The 21,035-nt window shown below is 39.6% G+C and overlaps 1 protein-coding gene and 2 long non-coding RNA genes across 4 annotated transcripts; all 3 read right to left on the bottom strand.

Moving 5' to 3' along the window:
- Window positions 1-3,636: 3,636 nt before the first annotated feature.
- On the bottom strand, window positions 3,637-5,690 carry LOC104423791. 2 transcript variants are annotated; one of them, XR_005548740.1, is made up of 6 exons: window positions 5,619-5,690; window positions 4,844-5,016; window positions 4,661-4,746; window positions 4,124-4,252; window positions 3,917-4,032; window positions 3,637-3,795 (listed from the first exon to the last, which is right to left on the bottom strand). It is a non-coding gene; the product is annotated as an uncharacterized LOC104423791 (long non-coding RNA). The 2 variants fall into 2 exon arrangements; XR_005548739.1 differs by having other exon boundaries at window positions 4,661-5,016.
- Window positions 5,691-6,106: 416 nt separating this feature from the next.
- LOC120285954 (putative disease resistance protein At3g14460) lies at window positions 6,107-13,530 on the bottom strand. The gene is made up of 2 exons (XM_039306436.1): window positions 13,404-13,530; window positions 6,107-10,525 (listed from the first exon to the last, which is right to left on the bottom strand). Exon 2 carries the CDS (start codon window positions 10,508-10,510, stop codon window positions 6,383-6,385), a length of 4,128 nt encoding a protein of 1,375 aa, XP_039162370.1. The 5' UTR covers window positions 10,511-10,525; window positions 13,404-13,530; the 3' UTR covers window positions 6,107-6,382.
- Window positions 13,531-17,973: 4,443 nt separating this feature from the next.
- LOC120289229 lies at window positions 17,974-18,620 on the bottom strand. The gene is made up of 2 exons (XR_005547149.1): window positions 18,463-18,620; window positions 17,974-18,382 (listed from the first exon to the last, which is right to left on the bottom strand). It is a non-coding gene; the product is annotated as an uncharacterized LOC120289229 (long non-coding RNA).
- Between the last annotated feature and the right edge of the window lie 2,415 nt (window positions 18,621-21,035).

Genomic DNA, 21,035 nt, shown 5'->3' with positions numbered 1-21,035 from the left:
CTCTTCTCTTTAATTGTTCATAGACAATGAATAATTTGAAAAATATATTTTTTTAAATGATCGCTTATATTGTTTACTAAAATAAATAAACGAAAAATATTTTCATTGTCCACGGAATAAGTTAGACATAAATTATCGTCAATAATAAAAACATTTTTTTGATTAAATATTTTAAACAGTATAAAAAATATTTTCAGAAAAATATTTTCTTAACAATTTATTTTCTTCGAAACATTGTCCCTAAATTTTCAGTGCTACGGGATCATGGAGTGATCCTTCATATACGTGGGTTTAACTGCCTGCTTATAGCCCACATATCGCCTCTCTTGCACAGGCCCGGAGACTAAGATCTGGGTGGGCTCATCAATGCACCCTAAGATAAGGTTTATTTGAGTAGGTTGGGTTGGACTAGGCATGAATTGGGTTGGGTGTGAATAGCATATTTATACTTAATGGAAATGAGTGAAAATGAGTGAACGAGTCAATTTGGTTTACTTTCATGTATAACTTATACTCGATACGATCTACTCGTCTGCCATGTATACATGACCTAGACTTTAATGAATATATTACGTGGTAGTGACGACGTGGAGTATTATCCCCACCAATCACTGTTTTATGTTTATTATAAATCTTATCATACTTGATTTCATGTATGTATTTATCTTAATTTTGATTAATCAGCTACATCACGTGTATTCTACTCGTCAAAACAAGACAAACATCACTGTTGATGTCTACGTTGCAGCATCCATGAGCTAGCTGTCCAGTGCCTCCCTGCGCTCCTACCGTCCCAGGTCCGCTCAAGCCTCGCCAAGCTTGCCCTCGCCTGACATTGCTCCTCTGCAGATCACGGTTGAGGTTGGCTCGTGGTTGGTGAAGATATTTCTTGGAATTGTTGTCGGTCCATGCGTTTTGTCGCTTCAGAGCTGGACAAGCTACTGAATCTTTGTGTGGCTTCATAATCGTTTGAAACATTCTTCTTGCTTGCCCAAGGTTTTTATGTAATTAGTGAGCAAACATGCGAACTGTCGGATCCAAAATAAACAGTTTGAGACAATTTTCGAAAAAAAGAAAAATCATCCCCATTTGCTCCTCTTGGCTGAGGCATCACCACCTTCACACAATCAAATCTATATATGTTTGGCCTTCCAATATCTCACAAAAATAAAGCGAAGTTACAACTAGTCTCTGCTAACTTTAAATTCAATTTTTCCTTTAAATCTCCTCACAACTAACCTTCAGTTCAAGCCAATCCAATTGAGTTACTAGAATTTTCTTTCTAGTTTCACCTATCAAGTGGTTACAAGGTAAGTTCATGGGCTTCATTTTTTTTAACAAACTAGTTTTGTTTTTAATAAAAAAAGAGTTGACTTTAAGGTGATTAAAAGCTTTGTTTGTTTAAGATTCTACTCAAGGTGAGCGAAAATTCTATGAACTAAATTAGATCGATCTAATTGTTAATGCCCGAATCGGATTGGCTTAAAATTTCTAGGTTTGAATTAGGTTGGGGTTGATTTCGTGCCTTATTCTAAATTCATTTTCAATTGGTTTGCATTACTCAGCCTGAGATGAAAAAAAAAAAAAGAGAGAACACATTTAGAGAAAAAAAATATAAAGATAAAAATGTAGAAATAAATCAATCATTATATAAAAACACCAGACCATAAAAATACGAAATGAATGAATAAAAAATGAATGAACCAGAAATGAGATGGTGTTAGGGCATATGAGATACGCATCATCCACGAGGAATGATTGTTTAGTCTTTATTTTGCCAAACTATAGCAAGCACAAGAGTTATTTTGAGACAAAATGCGATGCATACAGTACTTTGAGAATCAAAGACAAGGACAGATATCAAATTGGAGTTGAGCCAATTTGCAACAGTTGTACACAGCCGCCGGTCAAAAGCAAGTGAGGATGTTAGCTCCACTCGACACCAACAATTCCCAATTGGCTCTGTGCGTTTGACTTACAATTTGTTATAACTTGGCCGTGGCGGGAAAATTAGGGAAAATCTGGGTCCGATGAAAAACCTCAATTTTATGGAGTACAAACTACGCTAGTGGCGTTCGCTGCCTCCTAAGGACGGTGACTACCGCATCAACTTCGCCTGAGATGGCAAGAGACCGATGCCTGATCCCATTCGGCAACAACTGATCGTGTCCCAACTAGAGAGAACCAAGGCAAGCGACTACGTGATGGTCGCAACTCAAGTGAGATGGTCGCTTTAGGAAGGCAATGACCTCACGCGGGGAGGGAAGGAGCATCGGGCAATCACCATTTGGCGGTTGTCATGAATTTGAATTTTAGCATCCTCTTGCTCATGCTCTAATTTTGTTGATTATTTTAAATTAATAATAAGTTGATGAAGTTATAGATTTGATTTATTAATTTGCTAGATTTTGAAAAATATTATTTTCAAGTTATCTAAATTTTTTCACGACATCAAAGAGGTTCAACAAAGGCATTAAGGCATTAACACTAGTAGATGTGAAGTACCAGTTGTAGTGATTTAATCAATGCACTCAAGTGGATTATCTGAGTATGTTGGGTTCGATTAAGGTATAAATTGGGTCGAGTATAAAATGCGTGTTTTCTATTCAAACAAAATGAGTGAATATAAATTAGTGGGTCAATTTGATCCACATTTATATAAAACTTATGCCGGACACAATCCACTCATTCACCATATATATGACCCAGATCTAAATCGGGAGAGGCCAAAGTTCCTGGATCGTCACAACCCAATCAATGTTTCCATATCTTATGGCGTATCGCAAGTACTACCGTAGATGTGAGCTTAACGACAGGAGTCAATCTCCAAGAGGTAATCGAGCGTCTCTTTGATATTGAATTCAGTTTACGTCCCCTTTATCAAGAAGAAAGAGTAAACTTCGTGTAAATAATAAATCATTTGGTGATATCCCAATCAATCATGATGATTATATGTTATGAATCTCATCATACTTGGCATCATATATGTATACATCTCAATTTTGATTAGTCGGTTACATCATATATCGTTGTAATGAGGTGTCTGTCATACAATACGCCTTCTTTGCCTGGATAGACACCAAAGAAGGCATAATCTTTCAGATTAATCTAATGTGTTCAACTTATAAAAACAAGTTTCGGATATGCAACAGCTTTACACCAGTTTCGGGTGCGACAGCACTGATGAGATCAGCGGTGACCATGAATTATAGCTGTTCCAGGGCCTCGCTACGGTCCTCCCGCCCTAGGTCCGCCCGAACGTCACCGGTCACAACTGCAGAGGCAAAGATGCCTTCGTGCTTGCCCTCGGCTAATTATCCACCCCGCTCACCCTGCCCTTCTCGGCCTTGTTCGGCATCAATCCTGTCGACGGCATAGCCACGTGCTGCCAAAAGGTCCAGACGCCACCACCCGTCCTCACCTATGTCGCAGTCTTTTAACCTGAAAATGCCCGTGACGGTCGTTGGATTGGGCCTGGGCGAGGACGAGAAGTAGCCGGTCTTCCCGGCATGCGTGCAGAAGGGTTTGAACCACGCCGAGTTCTTCGAGGAGTGCCGACCACCTGCTTGTCACTTTGTCGCTGACGATTAAGGCCACATGGATGGACAAACTCGATGATGACACGGAGGGGTTGAAAGGGGCGGCCACGTTCTGCATGCGCAAGAACGGGAGCTCCAGAGAGCCCATGAGGACGCTCGTGGGAGGGGCGGTTGTCGCGTTCTTGAGAGCCTTTCTCCTATTTGGAAGGGGACGATCGGGACTTGATGGCTCTAAAGGACACGCCCGACATTGCTCCTGCAAAGACCAGAGTGCCGATTCGCTTGTAAAATTTGGTTGGTGAATGATACGACACACACACACACACATGGCATCATTATTGTTCGAAACATTTCTCTTGCCTAAGGTTTTTGCATACTTTTTTAAGAAATATGAATTGTCCGATCCAAAATGATGGAAAGGCGCCACCTTGCCTCGAGAAACTACCCAGAGCTCGTCCATGCATCCAGTTATTAGATGCTCATCATGACTAACCTGCAAAACAAGGTGAAAAGAGGGCTATTAACCGTGAAGACGATTCATTATTGGCCAAATTGAAGTTTTTTGGCAAGAAAATCAATCTCACCATCAGAATTTCTCCTTGGAACAAGACCAGACCTTGGATGAGCACCTCAACCGCATCCAAATCCAACAGCCGGGAATAGTAAAAAACGCAGAATCATACTCATCTATCCTTAGACAAGAAACTAACAATCTACAAAGATAACACTTTAGTAGTCATGGTCATTAAAGCAGAACTCAATGTCCACATTTATAAACAAAGAGAATTCCACATTAATTATGTGCAAATCTAAGTACTGCCTATAGGCACAGATATCAGAAATACTTGTTATTATAGATTTCTAGTATACAAACACTGATCAGGCTAGCATAACTATTCTATTCGCAATATTTCACAAGTTGGAACAATTACATTGGTTTCTATTCCAGTGTAAGTTAGATGTGTGATGATAGAGGCTCCCTTTAGCTGTGATCACTGATTGATTCTACTGTATTTTCAATGTAAAAACCATATTCCAACAATTTCAATTAGTTCAAGACAATAACAAACTAACTGAAAAAGTAATCTAAGTGTTAAGGTGGAGAAAAATGAGTAACGTACCAAATGATTGAAAGGCTCATCAAGCAAAACCATGTCAGGTTTCTTGAAAGTTATCTTGATAAATGCAACTTTGCTTTTCTGACCACCTATTTATATGGTCAAAGCACCATGTTACATGGGCAATAACAACCAAAAAGCCTCGGAGAAAATACACAATAAATTGCAATTCACATTATAACTAACCTTTGATAGAGCTTCACAACGTCATGAAATTTGCTTCAACAAAACATTTACATTTGCAACAATAGCAGAGATGGAGGAGATGTATCGGACAAGGCATACATTGGTTGAAGTGCAAGATTTCCAGTTACACCAAAGGAACCCAAGTGAGCTCGAAGCTTTTGTTCCGAAACTCCCTGCAGGAAGAATGCCACATAAAAGGGATTTTCAGATAAAATAACATCATGTATGATGGAATGTTATTCCTCAGTAGAGTATACATAAACAATTGATACTTTAAAGAACTAGATAGGTTTGCCCCAAAGGTCACTGCTGACAATCCAAACATAAAGGCAGGCAACACATCATTACAATCTCAACCAAACAAGCATAAGTATTTTGGCTAAAAATGTCTAGCAAGCTTATAGTACTAGTTCCTAATCTACTAGAGATGAAGACCAAAAGAAGGTGATTTATGGAATATCAATGTTGTCAGGAATTGGAGTTGTATTGAAAGCTTGGAGCCAGAATTTAGACCAAGATCAACTGCTTAATACTATGAAGGATCATCATCAACAAAAAGAATATTCTCAATTCTAACGAAAACAATAACAAGAAAAAGCGCATCCCCTTTCTTCACAATCATATCACACCTTCCTCATGACTAATCACGCTTTTAGTTTTCACTAGAAGAAAATATCAAACACATCAGTGCACCAAATAAAATCAAAAGCGTCTTTCTTTCTTTTTTTCCCCCGAATTGTGAAATGACACACGGCATTGACAGAATTAGCCCTACCTCCATAGGATCACAATGGTATTTGCAAGTGATCCTTCCAAGAGATTTTGCCAATATAGATCACAATGGTATATGCAAAACAACCATAGTGAATGAGCTTAAGGGCACGAGAAAACAGATGTTGGGAAGAGAAAATACAACAAGTGCTAAAAATGCAGGGGAATATGATTGCGGAACGCTATGATTCTCGGTGAGTCTCATGCGATCGTGCATGTACATTCACAATTTGTATGGTGAGTCGATCAAGCGCAAAAATAAGTAGAGTTTCTGAGAATCACAAGCAAAATTCAAGACATGTCATCGATACATCAAGAGGTAGCACTGTGAACATTTCTCCTTACAAATGTCAATCTTTCACCTTCAGCGGCTGGTTTTTCAGAAATTTATGCGAAAAATCTCAATGAGGAAAATCATATTTGTATTAAGCATCGAACTAAAGTAATAGAGAGCCGAAATCGATGCATTCAAGACGAAAGGACTTACCCAACCCTAGAAATCTGACCGTAGATGGAAGGGATGGATTGCGGCAGTTAGCAAATGAAATTGAAAGTGGCTCGATTGCACTTGATCGGACTTGAGAACACAATCGATGCGGATGTCAAGGGTTTCTTGGATTTCCCGAAATTCATGCGGAGCTTCTTCATGGGAAAGTATGGAATTTGTATCGAGCATCGAGTTGAAGAAGCAGAATGGAAATCGATGCCTTCAAAATCATAAACTTACCCAAACCCTAAGAAAACCTGACCATACATGGACAAATCAATTCACCGGATCAAATCATGATCAATGAAGATGCATGGGATCTCTTGGATGAGGGGCCAATAGTCGCCGGTGTGCTTTGACAATCGATCTTTCAGATTCTCACATCCATATATCTCGAATGATTGGAGGGAGGGAGGGAGACCATCCTCTGGCAAGTCCCTCAACTTTGGGCAATCGACAATCGATAACAGTTCGAGAGAGGAGAGATGGTGGCGAAGACCGCTTGATAGTCTTTCCACCTTCCTCATTCCTTCTATGTTAAGAACGGTTAGAGAGGAAGGACACAGAAGACTCCAGGCATCCTCCTTGTCCTCGTCCCCCGAAGGAAACCGCACCTTTTCTCCCTCTCCTCCCATGTTGCTCCCGTCAATATATAGATGCGTGAGGGATGTGAGCAAGGGTAAGCCCCATTCTCTCATTGGCTGCTTCATATTCTCACACCCTGATATCCAAATGCGCTGCAAATTGGGAGGCAAACCTTCTCCGGGGAAGCATTTGATATTTTCACACCTCACAATTTCTAGCCACCGAAGGGACGTAAGGTGATGCCACTCGTCCGGTAGAGACTTTATCTTTGGACAATCAGTAAGCTGAAGAGTCGATAGGGTGATGGGAAGGGGAGGGAAGTCCTCTATCTCCAATTTTGGACACTCCCATATTTCCAAATGAGTGAGATGGGATAGCGTGTGAAGAAACCGTGATATGCTTACCAAATTCTCACATGTACTTATAGCCAAATAATTCAGCGATTCTGTGATGATCTCTTCAAGTGACTCCACCCCCTCACATGCAATAATAGTAAGCTTCTTTAGAGAAGCAAGTCTACCCTTGTCAACTAGAAAGGATATCAAAGAATCACATTTACTTATGCTAAGATATTTAAGTTGAGATATCGGGTTATTGCTATTGGGGTTATCTTGAGGAATATTTAGTCCCATGATTTTTGGACAATTATGAACGGTCAAATCTCTTAATGTGTACATCTTACTTGGAAGCTTTCCTAAACTGGCGCAATTACTCAATTCCATCTTTTCAAGGTTGCATGGCAGCTCTATTTCTATTTCTCCCACCACTAATGATGTGAACTGAGGACAGCTTTTGATGGTTAATTCCTGGAGGCAAGTAAGATTTAGCATTTCATTTCCATCTTGCCACAAGTAGTTTAACTTGTCACACCGTCCTATATAAAGCTCCTTTAGCTTAACCAAGTAGCTCATAAACCTATTATCAAAGCAAACAAGCTCCGCAAGATTCTCAATTTTGAGAACAGTCAATGAAGTTAGGTTGACCAAGGTTTTTAAGATCTCCTTGTTACAATCATTAAGGTATAACTCACAGAGAGATGGGAGATAGACCACACTAGTTGAGTTATTCAATTGTGGGCATGAATGAATTTCAAGCTTCATGAGAAAATCAAGTTGACCAGGCAATGCCCCGACCAACGAATGACATCTTCGGACAACAAGATGCTGAAGACAAGAGAACGGGACATCTTCTTCTCGACCCCCAACAGGATGAGACCAATCCTTCCATGCCAACATCTCTTCCAACGTCAAAGTTGTTAAGGATGAAAAAGGGCTTTTACCTCCATAAAATCTAGGGCCTATCATGCTTACTGCATGTAGACCTTTAAGAGATAATTCTCTAAGTGAAGGTAGTTGTCCAAGTGACGGAAGCGATGTGACGTTAGGACAATCCTGTAAGCATAAAGAAATTATCTTTGAATAAGAGGGACCATCTAACCATGAGGGGAATCTTGGACCAACATAGTACGAGATAGAGAGATGTTCAAGATTAGTGTGAGGTTGCAGAGAGTGAAGCACCCTTGCTTCGTGCATCCCATTCCGCAAATTTCCAAAATTTTCGCCCCAATGCAAGAATAAGTTGGTAAGGCCTCGCTTTCCAATTAAATCGGCATCCACTGCATCTCTAACCTCTTTCACCTTTTGTAGTTCTGATATGAATAATTCTCCTTGAAGATGTGGCAAGTTCTTTAACTCTTTTAATTGTGACCCTTTGTCTGGTCCTACCAAAAACTTGGACAAGATCGTAAGATTCTTCAAATTACAGATACTCGATGGCATCTCTTTTAGACTCATTGTATCTCTAATATCGAGAAACTGTAAACTCACCAATTTTGTGATTCCTTGAGGCAACATCGAAAGCCTTTGACAACCTTTTAAAATCAAAGCTTGTAATTTGCACAAGCCGCCAATTGACTCGGGTAGCCTTTCTATATTTGTGTATGAGAAATTGAGATAGCGGAGATGTTTTAAATCACCAACACAATTCGGTACCTCTATGATGGAATAATGACATAAGGAGAACGCCCTTAAGTACTTCAATTTTGTTAGCAAGTCATGCAGAACTTTGTTGGACATGTGAAATTGGCAATATTTGTGAGATCTATAAGGCAATAATATTAAACTTCTTAGTACCTTCATTCGATGATATGCTCTCATGCATTTTGATGTAACACTCCACAATGAGGTGAATGATGCATAACGAACTTTCTCAAGAGATACATCATCTTCGTTACTAGCCAACTGAGACTCAGAGTTAAAGCATATCCCGCCCGCAATTGACTTTGCTAGATCATTCAAAAGATCATGCATTAAAAACTTAGATGCATCGACACTTGATTGTTGAAGAAATGATCTAGATACTAACTCATTGAAGTGAGTCCGTCCTGTTTCCAAGGTATTCTCCTTTGATCTTCCTCCATCTAAAAAACCCTCCGCGATCCATAAGTGTACAATCTCATCCCTCTCAATTTCGTAATCCTTAGGAAATACTGCACAATAAAGAAAGCATCTCTTCAAGTAAGAAGGAAGATGGACATAGCTCAATTTCAAAACTCGAATAACCTCATCATTTTCTCCCGTTGGAAGATCCCACATTTTGTTCTTTAAGATAGCTTCCCATTGATCGGGATTCCCTTTATTACGTAGGAGACCTCCCAATACCTTCGCTGCCAAAGGTGAACCTTTACATTTTTCAGCTATTTTCTTGCCTATTGTTTCAAGATTTGGATGCCTCTCAAAATTTGTTGTTTTAAGAGCATGAAAGGCTAATAAGCTTGTACAATTATCAATGGACAACTCCTTCAAAGGATATGATGAATATCCTGTTATGGAAACAACAATATCATTGCGAGTCGTGATGATGATCTTGCTTCCCTTAGCCCCAGCTTCAAATGGCTTTAAGAGGGCAGTCCATTCTCCATAGTTTTCATTCCAAACATCATCTAAAACCACAAGAAACTTTTTCCCCGATAGAGTGTCCTTCAACTTAACTTGAAGCCCGTTAAGATCTTCACCCTCGTTGGACACCTTAGTGATCGACCACAAAATAGTCTTGGTTATGTCAAGAACATTAAAAACATCTGAAACACAAACCCATGCTCTCCTTTCGAAGTACCTACTCACTCTGACATCATTATATAACCGTTGAGCCAAGGCCGTTTTTCCAACACCGCCCATCCCAATTATAGGGACAATGCTCAATGTTGTATCAACATTTTCAGCTTCACCAATCAAGAGATCAAGCAATTCTGCTTCTTCCTTCTCCCTGCCAAAAAATTGAGGCTCTGGCAGAGAACTGCTAGGGAGCCTTTTGTCAGTGTAGTCAGATTTGTTCACAGCATTCTCTATCAAGCTTAGATGAGCCTTCCTAGTGATAATCTCTTCCAACCTATTAGAGATCTTTCGTACCTCAGTTTGAGACACGAGTGAGCACATGTTTGGATTTGATATGGAGGATATATGTTGGCTAACAAAAGGGCACTTCCATTTCACTAGACCTCCACTCATGCTGGATTCTGCCTTCGACTTGGCTTGGGTGGCTACAATGGTGAACTCATCAAGAAAGTCTTCCATGTCGTAGGCCAAGTCCCTAACATCATCTAGCCATAGCTTCACTGGACCTTTGTTGCTCACTTGCTTGTCCTCTGCATCACCCAGAACTGAATTGATTACAACCAGCATCTTCGTCCACTTATTGAGCAGGTCAATGCCAATTCCAAAGAAGGGCAATGCTCCTCCCCCTTGCGCATAGTCCGAGCCCAGAGAAGCTAACTTCTCGAATAGGACTTGAAGGAAGGTACTCAAAAGGATCTCCCCAACAACCATTGGTGAATTCGTAAACTGTAGAGAACAACATTGGTTATGGCGAAGCAAAGTGATAACAAGCTAATGGAGAGAGAAAATGGGTGAATCAGTCACTGTGGAGAACAAGGGTCATAGTGAAGCAAAATGATAGTGAGCAAATGGAAAGAGAAAAAATAGAAGTTCACAAACACCAAGACTTTCACCTAGCAAAAACATTAAACAAAGACCAAGCCTTTCATGGATGCACATCAATGGTTAGAGAAATCAAAATAAAATACTTTTTACCCATAAGTTTTTTTCTCGTAATTTTTAAAAATTACCTTTGTTTGTTAAATAAGGAAAACAAAACTTGTGCTTTGGGCTAAACAAGAAAAAGGGTGGGTCAAGCACACCCACTAATCCGTTAGGCAAGTTGCTTTATTTGCTCTAGAAATAGTGAACCAGTCAAAAGTCACTAAATAACAATATATAATCTAGAAAATTATACTTCACGCATCACACTATTGAATGGGAAAATTGTGTTCAAAAGGATCACGGTTTTCCTATATCCCCCAATCATTTACTATTTCCTCAGCACCCTTTAGCAAATCATTAACGCCCATCTTGTTGCTAATTTTCAGCATTGTAACTACCACTTAAAGCATACATTAATCAAATACGAAATAGGGAATCAAAGAGCAGAATCTTTTAAAGAGCGTGTGCTCACCCAAAAAGCATGTGCTTTCCATCCAGTCTTTTCATTTTTTATCTACATATTTTTTGCGGCAAGAAGGCATCTTCTTTTCATTAATCATCATGAGATCCGTAATCGTCAAAATCGTTCAAAGAGCACGTGCTTTCCACACATAACGTATGTGCTCTCCATCGAAGATTGGCCTTGGCAAGAGGGCGCGCATCTAGAGATAAAGATTAGCTATTTTCTTTCTGTCCATGACGGATGTAACCCAATGATATTGGCTTGACTTATAGAGGGCGAGGTCCATTGGAACGAGAAGAAATGCATTGCATCAGTCCAAGTTACATTAACTTTTTTAATATTGGATTAATCAATAGACACTCGCCTAGGAAGACTGATTCATTAGACAGTGTATTCGGGAATCGTTCAGAAACAATGTGCTCTCCATCCAGAAAGCATGTTCATTTCATCTAAGCCTTTTCATTTGTTTATTTATGTTTTTACAGCAGAGGAACGCATTCATTAATCATTTCATCCAGCCTTTTCATTTGTTTATATATGTTTTTACAGCAGAGGAACGCATTCATTAAATTTTGTATTCGGAATCGTTTAGAAATATGTGCACTTCACACAGAATTCACGTGCTCTTCCTCATAGGCAATGGTGATATGATGATTCTAATCAATAGAAGGAAGAGAGAAGGAGGTTGCTTCCAGCAATGTTTTTCCTATTTACCTTGGGTGAAAGCAAATGTTCCTCTTTTCTTTTGGTCTTTCATTGATCTATGATAAAGAAAAAATGACGAGTTTTCCACAATTTGATAATATCATAATGAAAAATTCACAAAGAGGTTATAGCCACAATTATCTGTTTAGCAATATGAATTTTTTGGGAGTTTGAGCATTTCACTTCTTTTAGGTGGTGACTTTGTAGTTTTTCACCTGTTCTCTCTATCATATCTTTTACTTTTTCATAGTGGGCATCCACGATGATAAATATTTACTTTTCATTCACACTTTTTTTTTTTTTTTATGAATTATTTGTAAAACATGTAGGAAACCCTTAATTCGCATTAAATGCAGTATTGATCCCACCCCCTCCCCCCTCCCCCCAAAAAAAAAAACCCTTCTTTTTCTCTCCTTTCTTCTCTCTGTCGGGCTTAAAGGAAAGAAAAAAGATAGAGCAGAAATAAATGGAGTGATGTGTTCTTGACTTCACAGCCCAATTGATTGTATATCATAAATTTATCTTTTGGACGCCTGCAAAAATTTAAATTAAAAACGACCGACTTTAGGAGTGTACAATAGAAAATGACAACTTGGCTTTTTAGGGTTGAACAATATGCGAAATATGTTTGATACTAGATTAATGTGCATTATAAAAGATGAAAAATCTCGAAACCTTTTCTGATGTAGAAATACTATTTTTTTTTTTTTTGACAAAACACGAGTCAATGCATCTTATTTTTCTAATAAAGTACAATTTTGATTTTCTAATTCAAAAATTATTTATCGCAAACAACGACACATTTTTCTTTATCTCCAAAGAAAATACATGAATTAATTTCATGCATTGAACTATCATTGGTAAAACAAGTCGTCCCAGCATAACACCCTTGGGACTTCGGCAAGAACCACTTCACAAGAAGTTTGAATTGTGGCCGTATTGACTAGACAGGATTGATTACCATCACACCTTAAAATAACACTAAATCTCAAACACCTTATTATTCATCTCATCCTTTTCGGTTGATGGTAAATCCACCATATCTATATAATAAGGACATTTTATTATAAGAGCAAATATGTAAAAAGACACAACAAAAGTTATTAATTTTGCTAGAGGAATGAAGCTATTATGATATTTATTGTCGCTTACTCAATTTCATGAACTAAAATTCCTATAAATTCACGTGTAAAATAATTAATTTATGAGCAGGAATAATTACCGATTCCATTATAAATGAATACTTCGATCTCGGAGACTTGCTAATTGTGTAAAATCATATCACATCAATGTGCATTTAGTAAAAAGAACCATAACGGAGAGATTAAAAGTTGATCTTAATGTCCTAATATTACTATCTAACAAAAATTAGAATAACAACTTTTTGTTATTAAACTTGACATCAACTTTAATTGGGATTATAGACACGCAGGAAACCGGCTTAAGAACCAAAATATTGTTGTTGTTATATTAGTTTGAGGGAAAAGGAGAGAGTAGATAGATGTCTCTTACCTATTCCGAGTAGACTTCTTGGAGCAGATTAGTGAATGAAATTAGATCAATCACAGCAATCCAGCAAGCACGAGCGTTAGGTTTGGACGAGCAAGAAGAGAACACTATTGAGCAGGAGGACAAGCACAAGGTTCTGGTGAAGCTAAGTGATGATGAGTTAATGGAGAGTTAAAACTATAAAGACCGGGAAGACCAAGACTTTTGAGCAACGAAAAAATATTAAATAAAGTCCAAGACTTTCGAGAATGCTCATTAGTAGTTGGAGGCAGAATAAAATACTTTATCTACAAGTGTTGGTCTAGTAATGATTAGAGATTATGAATGGAATATAGATGGTGTTGCCGAAAGCAATATCATGAATATTTTAAATAACATGGTAATACTTGTCAATGCCTACAAAACACAGCAAGATGTTTCTGATTATGCTGTTGCTAATCTTTTAGTAGCCGGATTTAGTGGACAACTAAAAGGTTGGTGTTTCCATTGTGATGTGACTGTGAGGATCAAAGTTTCCCCAATCATATATTGTTCTTGCATATAAATCATAAACTCAGGAAGACCAAGACTTCTCGTTATACACCTACAAGTCATTAGAGATGGCTAACATTGTTTATTCAATAAGAGAAAAGCTAATTTTGTTTGTTCGTCCACATTGAATGAGGAATCAAGGAACTTCCTATATTTCCATAATTATTTCAGTAAATTATTTTCTTAGACATATGTGAATCTTTAGTCTTTTGTACTATAACTGTCACGTGAAAGCCTACATTGATCACATATTCACCAATAAAGAAGAAAAAAATGAAATCACAAGAATATTGATAATATATGGAGAAAAAATGTGCGCAGTCGAAATCGATCATTGAAAAAAAATTCCTCTTATTCTCTATTTTGGATGGCCACAAGAAAAGGTATAGAAGCCAAAAGTCTTGATCTAAAACAGAGGTTAAAAGGTGATTTTTCATCATATGACCAACTTAGAGTGCATGTAGATTATCGTTAAGAATTTATTACTCACCAGTGTTTTGTTAGCTTTTTTGCTGTCGTACATTCTCAATAACCTTATTGTTTCAATATCTTTGCTTTTCACATCATTGGTGAATATGGAATCAATGTGGGCTTTTACGAGGTGGTTATGTGCTGAAAATTCGTAGAAAGATGGGCAGTAATGATCTAGTTGAAGGGTGTTGAGTTAATATTTGATGGTTGAGAACTGTTTGACAGGAGAATCGTGGTCCTTTACATGATTTTCCTGTTCATAAGTGTAATGCCTAGATTATACATTATTAATTGGTAATGCTAACCTTCTTTCTTGTCTAGTGATGAATAAAGCTGACCATAATTAATAGGACTAACAAATAAGTATCTTTGTGCAACTTGCACCGAGTAAAATTTAGTTTTGAGACCTAAAATATTGAGGATACATCCAATAGAGTTTTCAAAGATAACTTTGTCTCTTCGATAAGGAGAATATAAACAGGTGCTTTGGACTAAACAAGAAAAAGAGTAAGGCACACCAACCAGTCCATGAAGCAAGTTATTTTATTTTACTTTGGAAATAGTGAATGGGTCACAAATCGCCAACTAATCCATTAATCAACTTGCTTTGGGCTACCTTGATCCGTTTAAAATATGGTGATTCTCCTGACAAGCAATTCACGATCAACAACTACTTCAGTGCCCTTCAACGGTCCATTGCTGCCATCTAGTTGCGAATTTTTAGCACTATGGTTGCCAGATAAAAGCCTATGCTTTAAAAAAGTATGATTGGATGTGAGAGAAACAATAAAAAAAAATTGCTCTTCACGTCAGTTGCCGGCGTTCCTTTCTGAAATTCTCGTTCTCTCCATTCTCTCCCTTCATACGACTAACAAGAGGAAGTGACGCGAGCAAGGACGGACGCCAAGGGGAATTTCGACATAATTCCAGAAACGCTGAGCTGGTGTTGGAGGAGAGCAGAATCGGCTTTTCGTCACATGGGCACGCAGCTGACGAGGAGAGAGAGGAGAGAAGCGGCTAGGGGCAGGGAAAAATGCCAAAAGTCCTAAACCTTTTGTCGGCTTTGGTGGGCAACGGCCAATTTTGGCCGGAGGAGCTCGTCCGAAGGAAAAGAAATTTTAATAATATTTTAATATTTTTGAATTTTTTCTTTTATTTATTTATTTTTTCGTTTTATGTTTTTCTTTTTCTTTTCTTTTTTTCTTCTCCTCTTCTTCTTTCTGCCGGTCGCCGGACCTCGGCGACCGGCCGGGAGGCGACCCGCCCGCCGCCACCTTGCGGGCGAGGTCGAGCCTCGCGGCGGGCGGGGCGGACGGCGCACCCAACGTCGAGGAGGAACAACGGCGGCTTGCGTCGGGCTCGGGCGTAAGAACGGCGGAGATCTCGCATCGGGGTAACGGCGGCGGCGAGCTCGGCACGGCGGGGCTCGCGGGCTGGTCGACGGGAGGCAACGGGTGAGGTCGCAGCGGCAACGGGAGGCGTCGGGCGGCGGAGGCCTCACGCGGGCGGGTCTCCCTCTCTCTTCGGATCTGCCCTCCCCGGGCTTTTTTTCTCTCTCTCAGTTTAGATCTCGCTCTCGAGCCTCCCACCTCGCCAGCCGACGAGGCTCGACCCTCGCCGGATCCGGCGAGGTCGAGCCTCGCCCATGGCCGGCGAGGCTAGACCTCGCTAGATCCGGCGGGCGAGCCTCGCCCATGGCCGGCGAGGCTCGACCTCGCCGAGATCCGGCGGGGGGCGAGCCTCGCACATGGCCGCGAGGCTGGAGGCTCGACCTCTCGCCTCGCCGCCCGGTGCGAGGCTCGACCGCCCGCGAGGTGGCCGGCGAGGGCAGCCTTGCCCTTGCCGGCCGTCGCCTCGGCCGGTCACGTCCGGTGACCGGAGTGGAGGAAGAAGAAGAGAAGAAAAAAAAAAAAGAAAAGAAAAACAGTAAAAAAAATAAATAAAAGAAAAAGAAAAAAATTCAAAAATATTAAAATATTATTAAAATGTGTCACGTTAGCGCCGATCAGGCCACATCAGCGGTCGGCGTCGATCAGCAAAATCCGACCAAAATTAGCCGGAAATGACTGAATGGCACAACGTACAAGGTTTAGGACTAAATCGGCACTAAAAAGTTTAGGACTAAATCGGCACAAAGATAAAAGGTTTAGGACTTTTTTTTTCCCGGCAACGGCCAAAGGAGCTCGTCCGAAGGAAAGGAAAAAAAATTGGCTCTCTCGGAAAAAAAAATTGGGAGAAACGATTTTCATCTTCATTTTCTCTAAATATCACTATTTTTTGACCATAGAAGCTGTGATGCATCCTCCATCTTCATCCATTATAGAATCCCTACAGCTTAGACGGAGATTAACAGAAAGCCGGACAGACGAGAGAGAAAAGAAAAATTGCAGAGATAACAGAAAATGGAGAGAGAACCTTACAAAATCTAATCCTCTTTATTCACAAAATTGTTCAAATAATCCTAAATCTATCGTACTTCTGCCAATTCAGTTTTACATATTTTAATTTTATCAATTAAACCTTAAACTTTTTCATAATTTGCCAATTAAGTTCATTTGATCAATTTTGGTCAAAATTCGCTGATATGATCACGGCCATCCTACATAGCATAACCGATGTTTATGAGAATAATTTTTAATAATATTTTAATATTTTTTCGATTTTTTTATTAATTTTAAAATGTTATTTTCCTTTTTTTTTTTTTTCTTAGCTTTTCTTTTTCTGTACTTTTTCTTTTCTTTTGCCAGCAGGCGACCTCACAGATTCTCAGCCCTGCCGTCCGCAGGCAAGGGTCACGACGTCGTGAGTAGAGCTAGAGCTCATGCAGTCATGAGCTTGAAGCTCAAGTGTCCGTGGCCACGAGTTCCAGATCTCGTATCCATGCCTTAAGCTCTCACGATCGCTGCCACAAGCTTGAAAGCTCAAGCAGCAGGCGAGGCGAGTTGAGGATCGCAGCGTCATGAGTACTCGAGCTCAAGCGGCCATGGCCAAGAGCTCAAGATCCGGCAGTCGAGTGGCCAGCCACAGCCGTCGTTGTCTTTGCCGTCACAGCATTAGAGATTCGCGAAAAACAAAGGCCTCTTTTTAGGTCGATAAATAGAGGGTTCAAAATGGAAAATTTTCCACTGTTGCAGTTCTTTTGGCTTCGCGTACTTCGAGTAACGTTTATCAGTTGAGGGATTTCGTTAGTGGAGCGAGCGATGGCGGAAGCAATGAAACATTGCGTGATGACGGTGACACTAGGATCTTTTAGAGAGCGAGTGCTCTCCCCCCAGGAAGCATGTACTTTCCATCGAGTCTTTTCGTCTGCTCATCTACATCTTTTTGTGTAGCAAGAAGGCATCTTCTCTTCATTAATCATCATGGATTCGTAATCTTTCAAAGAGCACATGCTCTCCACCCATAATGCATGTGCTGTCCATCGAAGATTGGCCTTGGCAAGACAGCACGCATCTAGAGATAAAGGTTAGCCATTTTTTTTCTGTCCACGACGGACGCAACCCAATTATATCGTCGGGACTTAGAGGGCGTGATCAAACAAGAAGGTTGCTCAGTCAACAACCCACTGACATTGGCTGAACGAGAAGAAATGCATTGCACTGCTCTAAAGTCACATTAACTTTTAACGTCGAATTAATCAATAGACACTTGCCTAGGAAGACTTGTTCATTAGACAGTGTATCTGGGAATTGTTCAGAAACCATGTGCCCTCCCCTAGAAAGCATGTTCTCTCCATCCAACCATTTCATTTGTTTATCTTAGATCTTTTTGTACAGCAGAGGAACGCATTCATTAAACATTTTGTATTCGGAATCATGTGCACTTCACCTAGAAATCACGTACTCCCCATCATAGACAATTGTGATGCAACGAATCTGATTAGTACAGAGAACAAACAAGAAGGTTGCTTCCGGCAATGTTTTTCTTAATTACCTTGGGTGAAAGCAAATGTTCCTCCTTTCTTTTTGTCTTTCATTGATCTACAATTAAGGAAAAATGACGAGTTCAATTTGATAACATCATAATGAAAAATTCACAAGGAGGTTAGAGCCACATTTACCTATTTAACAATATGACATTTGCTTTTGGGGAAGCGTGTGTGTGTGCAAGTGTGTATGTGTGAAATATGGGTGGATATAAGTGGACTACAACAGCTGGGGAGTATGGGTAAAAAAAACAGGACTTTTATTAGGATAGTTGGTATTACAAAGGAATGAGTATTTCTAGTTTTTCTGCTGTTTGGAACAAACACCACAACTCCTATTTATAGGCATGAGTCACTGCCTTCCTCCACCAACATTGAGTACAAAAATTAATAGAAAATTACAAGCTTGCTTCTTTATCTCCTGCTTTGCAGCTTCTTCCAGATTTTCTGGTGGTTTCTCCATTATTCTTCATTTTTCTATTCTCTGCAACTCCACAGCTTTTGTTGACTTTTGTTTACTTTTCTTTTGCCTTTTTGCTGCCCACGTCGTACTTGAAGCTTCTCCAACATATGAGTCTTCACTTTTGGCTTGTACAAGTTGTTGCCGCCACTTGTTCTTTCTCCATTAAGCATGAATAGTCTAGTGTGTTCTAGCACTTTCCAAAAATGGATCACATTTTAACACTCCTCCTTGATCCATTTTTGTGATATTCCGAGCATGCTCCTCAATGACTCGAATTTTTGCTGTTAGTAGTGCTTTAGTGAATATGTCCGCAATTTGGTCTTCAATCTTACAATACTTCAACTCGATTTCTCCTTTGTTTTGCACTTCACAAATGAAGTGATATTTTATGTCAATATGTTTGGTTCTTCTATGGAATACTGAATTCTTTGATATAGCGATTGCGGACTTATTGTCACAAAGTATCGGAGTTGATTCCATCTGTGCTTCTCCAATGTCTTCTAGAATTCTTCGAAACCATATTGCTTGACTAGCGGTCGTAGCAGTTGCAATGTATTCAGCTTCTACAATGGATTGTACCACTGAGTCTTGTTTTTTGGATGCCCATGAGAATATTCCAAAACCCAGTGTGAATGCATAGCTAGTAGTACTTCTCCTATCATCAGCTGAACCAGCCCAATTGCTATCAGTGTAGCTAATGAGCTTGGCATTTGTACTTGGCCAATACCAAATGCCGTAATCTATAGTTCCTTGTAAATATCTGAGAATTCTCTTGGCAGCTCCAAGGTGAATTTGACTCATACTTTGCATGAATCGTGATAGTAGACTTGTCGCATACATAATATTCCGGTCGTGTAGCAATGAGATATAGCAGATTGCCAATCAAACTTCTATAGAGGAGGCATCAGCTTTTTCTGCTCCATCTTCTTTCAATAGTTTCTCATTTGTCATGAGCGGAGTTGATACTGCTTTGCAATAGTTCATCTTGAATTTCTTCAAGAGATTCTCAGTATATTTCTTCTGCGAGATAAACACTCCTTTGTTTTGGTCGATCTCAATGCCAAGGAAGTAATGCATCAAGCTCAAGTCTATCATCTTAAATGTCTTCATCATTTCTTCTTTGAATTCTTGGATTATTGTCTCATTGTTTCCTGTATATATGAGATCATCTACATATATAGAGACAATGAGAGTGTTGGGCTTACCTTGGGTCTTGATGTAGAGTGTTGGCTCACTCATACTCCTCCTGAATCCTTGCTTGATGAAGTACTCATCGATTCTACTATACCACGCTCGTGGTGCTTGCTTTAACCCATACAAGGCTTTCTTGAGTTTGAAAACTTTTTCTTCTTGGCCTTTGAGGATAAAATCTTGCGGTTGTTCTATGTATATTTCTTCTTCAAGATATCCATTTAAGAATGACAACTTCACATCTAGTTGATGGATATTCCATTATTTTTGTGTTGCTAGGGCTATGAGTGTTCGAATAGTTTTGAGGCGAGCGACGAGGGCAAAAGTTTTAGTATAGTCGATACTTGGTTGTTGCAAGTATCCTTTCACCACAAGCCTTGCTTTATGCTTCTAGATTGATCCATCCGCGTTGAGCTTCATCTTGTAAACCCACTTGACGCCAATGATCTCTTTGTCTTTGGGTCTATTGACAAGCTCCTAAGTTTCATTTTTCTCGATCATCTTGATCTCTTCCTTCATGGCTTTTATCCAGATGACTTCTTTGGATGCTTGTTCGTAGTTTTCTAGTTCCAAAACGGCAAAGTTGCATGTGTCGTAAATTCTTCTAAGGGTTTTTACCCTTAGTACTGGAGACTCTAAAGTAGAATCTTCTTGCATCACTCTTGGAGAGCTTGGTAGAGTTATGTCATGAGTAGTAGAATCCGATACTTCTCCTTCTTCTTGTGACATTGACTCCTCTTGAGCAGGTGGTATGTCTGGCAAGGTGATGTACTTCTTCTCGATCTTTTCATCTCCCAATTCCAGGCAGCATTCTCGTCGAACTCGACGTCTCGACTAATCATAAGCTTCTTAGTTCTTAGGTCGTAAATCCGATAGCCTTTTGATTGGTCACTGTAGCCGAGGAATATTCCATTTTCTGTCTTTTCATCTAGCTTACTCCTTTTTTGAGCAGGGATGTGGGCGTAGCATATGCATCCAAACACCTTGAGGTGCTTTGCTGAAGGCTTTCGTCCACTCCATGCTTCAACTGGAGTTTTATTTTGGACTGCTTTAG

This window comes from Eucalyptus grandis, chromosome 2, assembly GCF_016545825.1.
Source record: "Eucalyptus grandis isolate ANBG69807.140 chromosome 2, ASM1654582v1, whole genome shotgun sequence".
Classification (NCBI taxonomy): Eukaryota; Viridiplantae; Streptophyta; class Magnoliopsida; order Myrtales; family Myrtaceae; genus Eucalyptus; species Eucalyptus grandis.
This window is presented reverse-complemented; position numbering and strand designations above follow the sequence as displayed.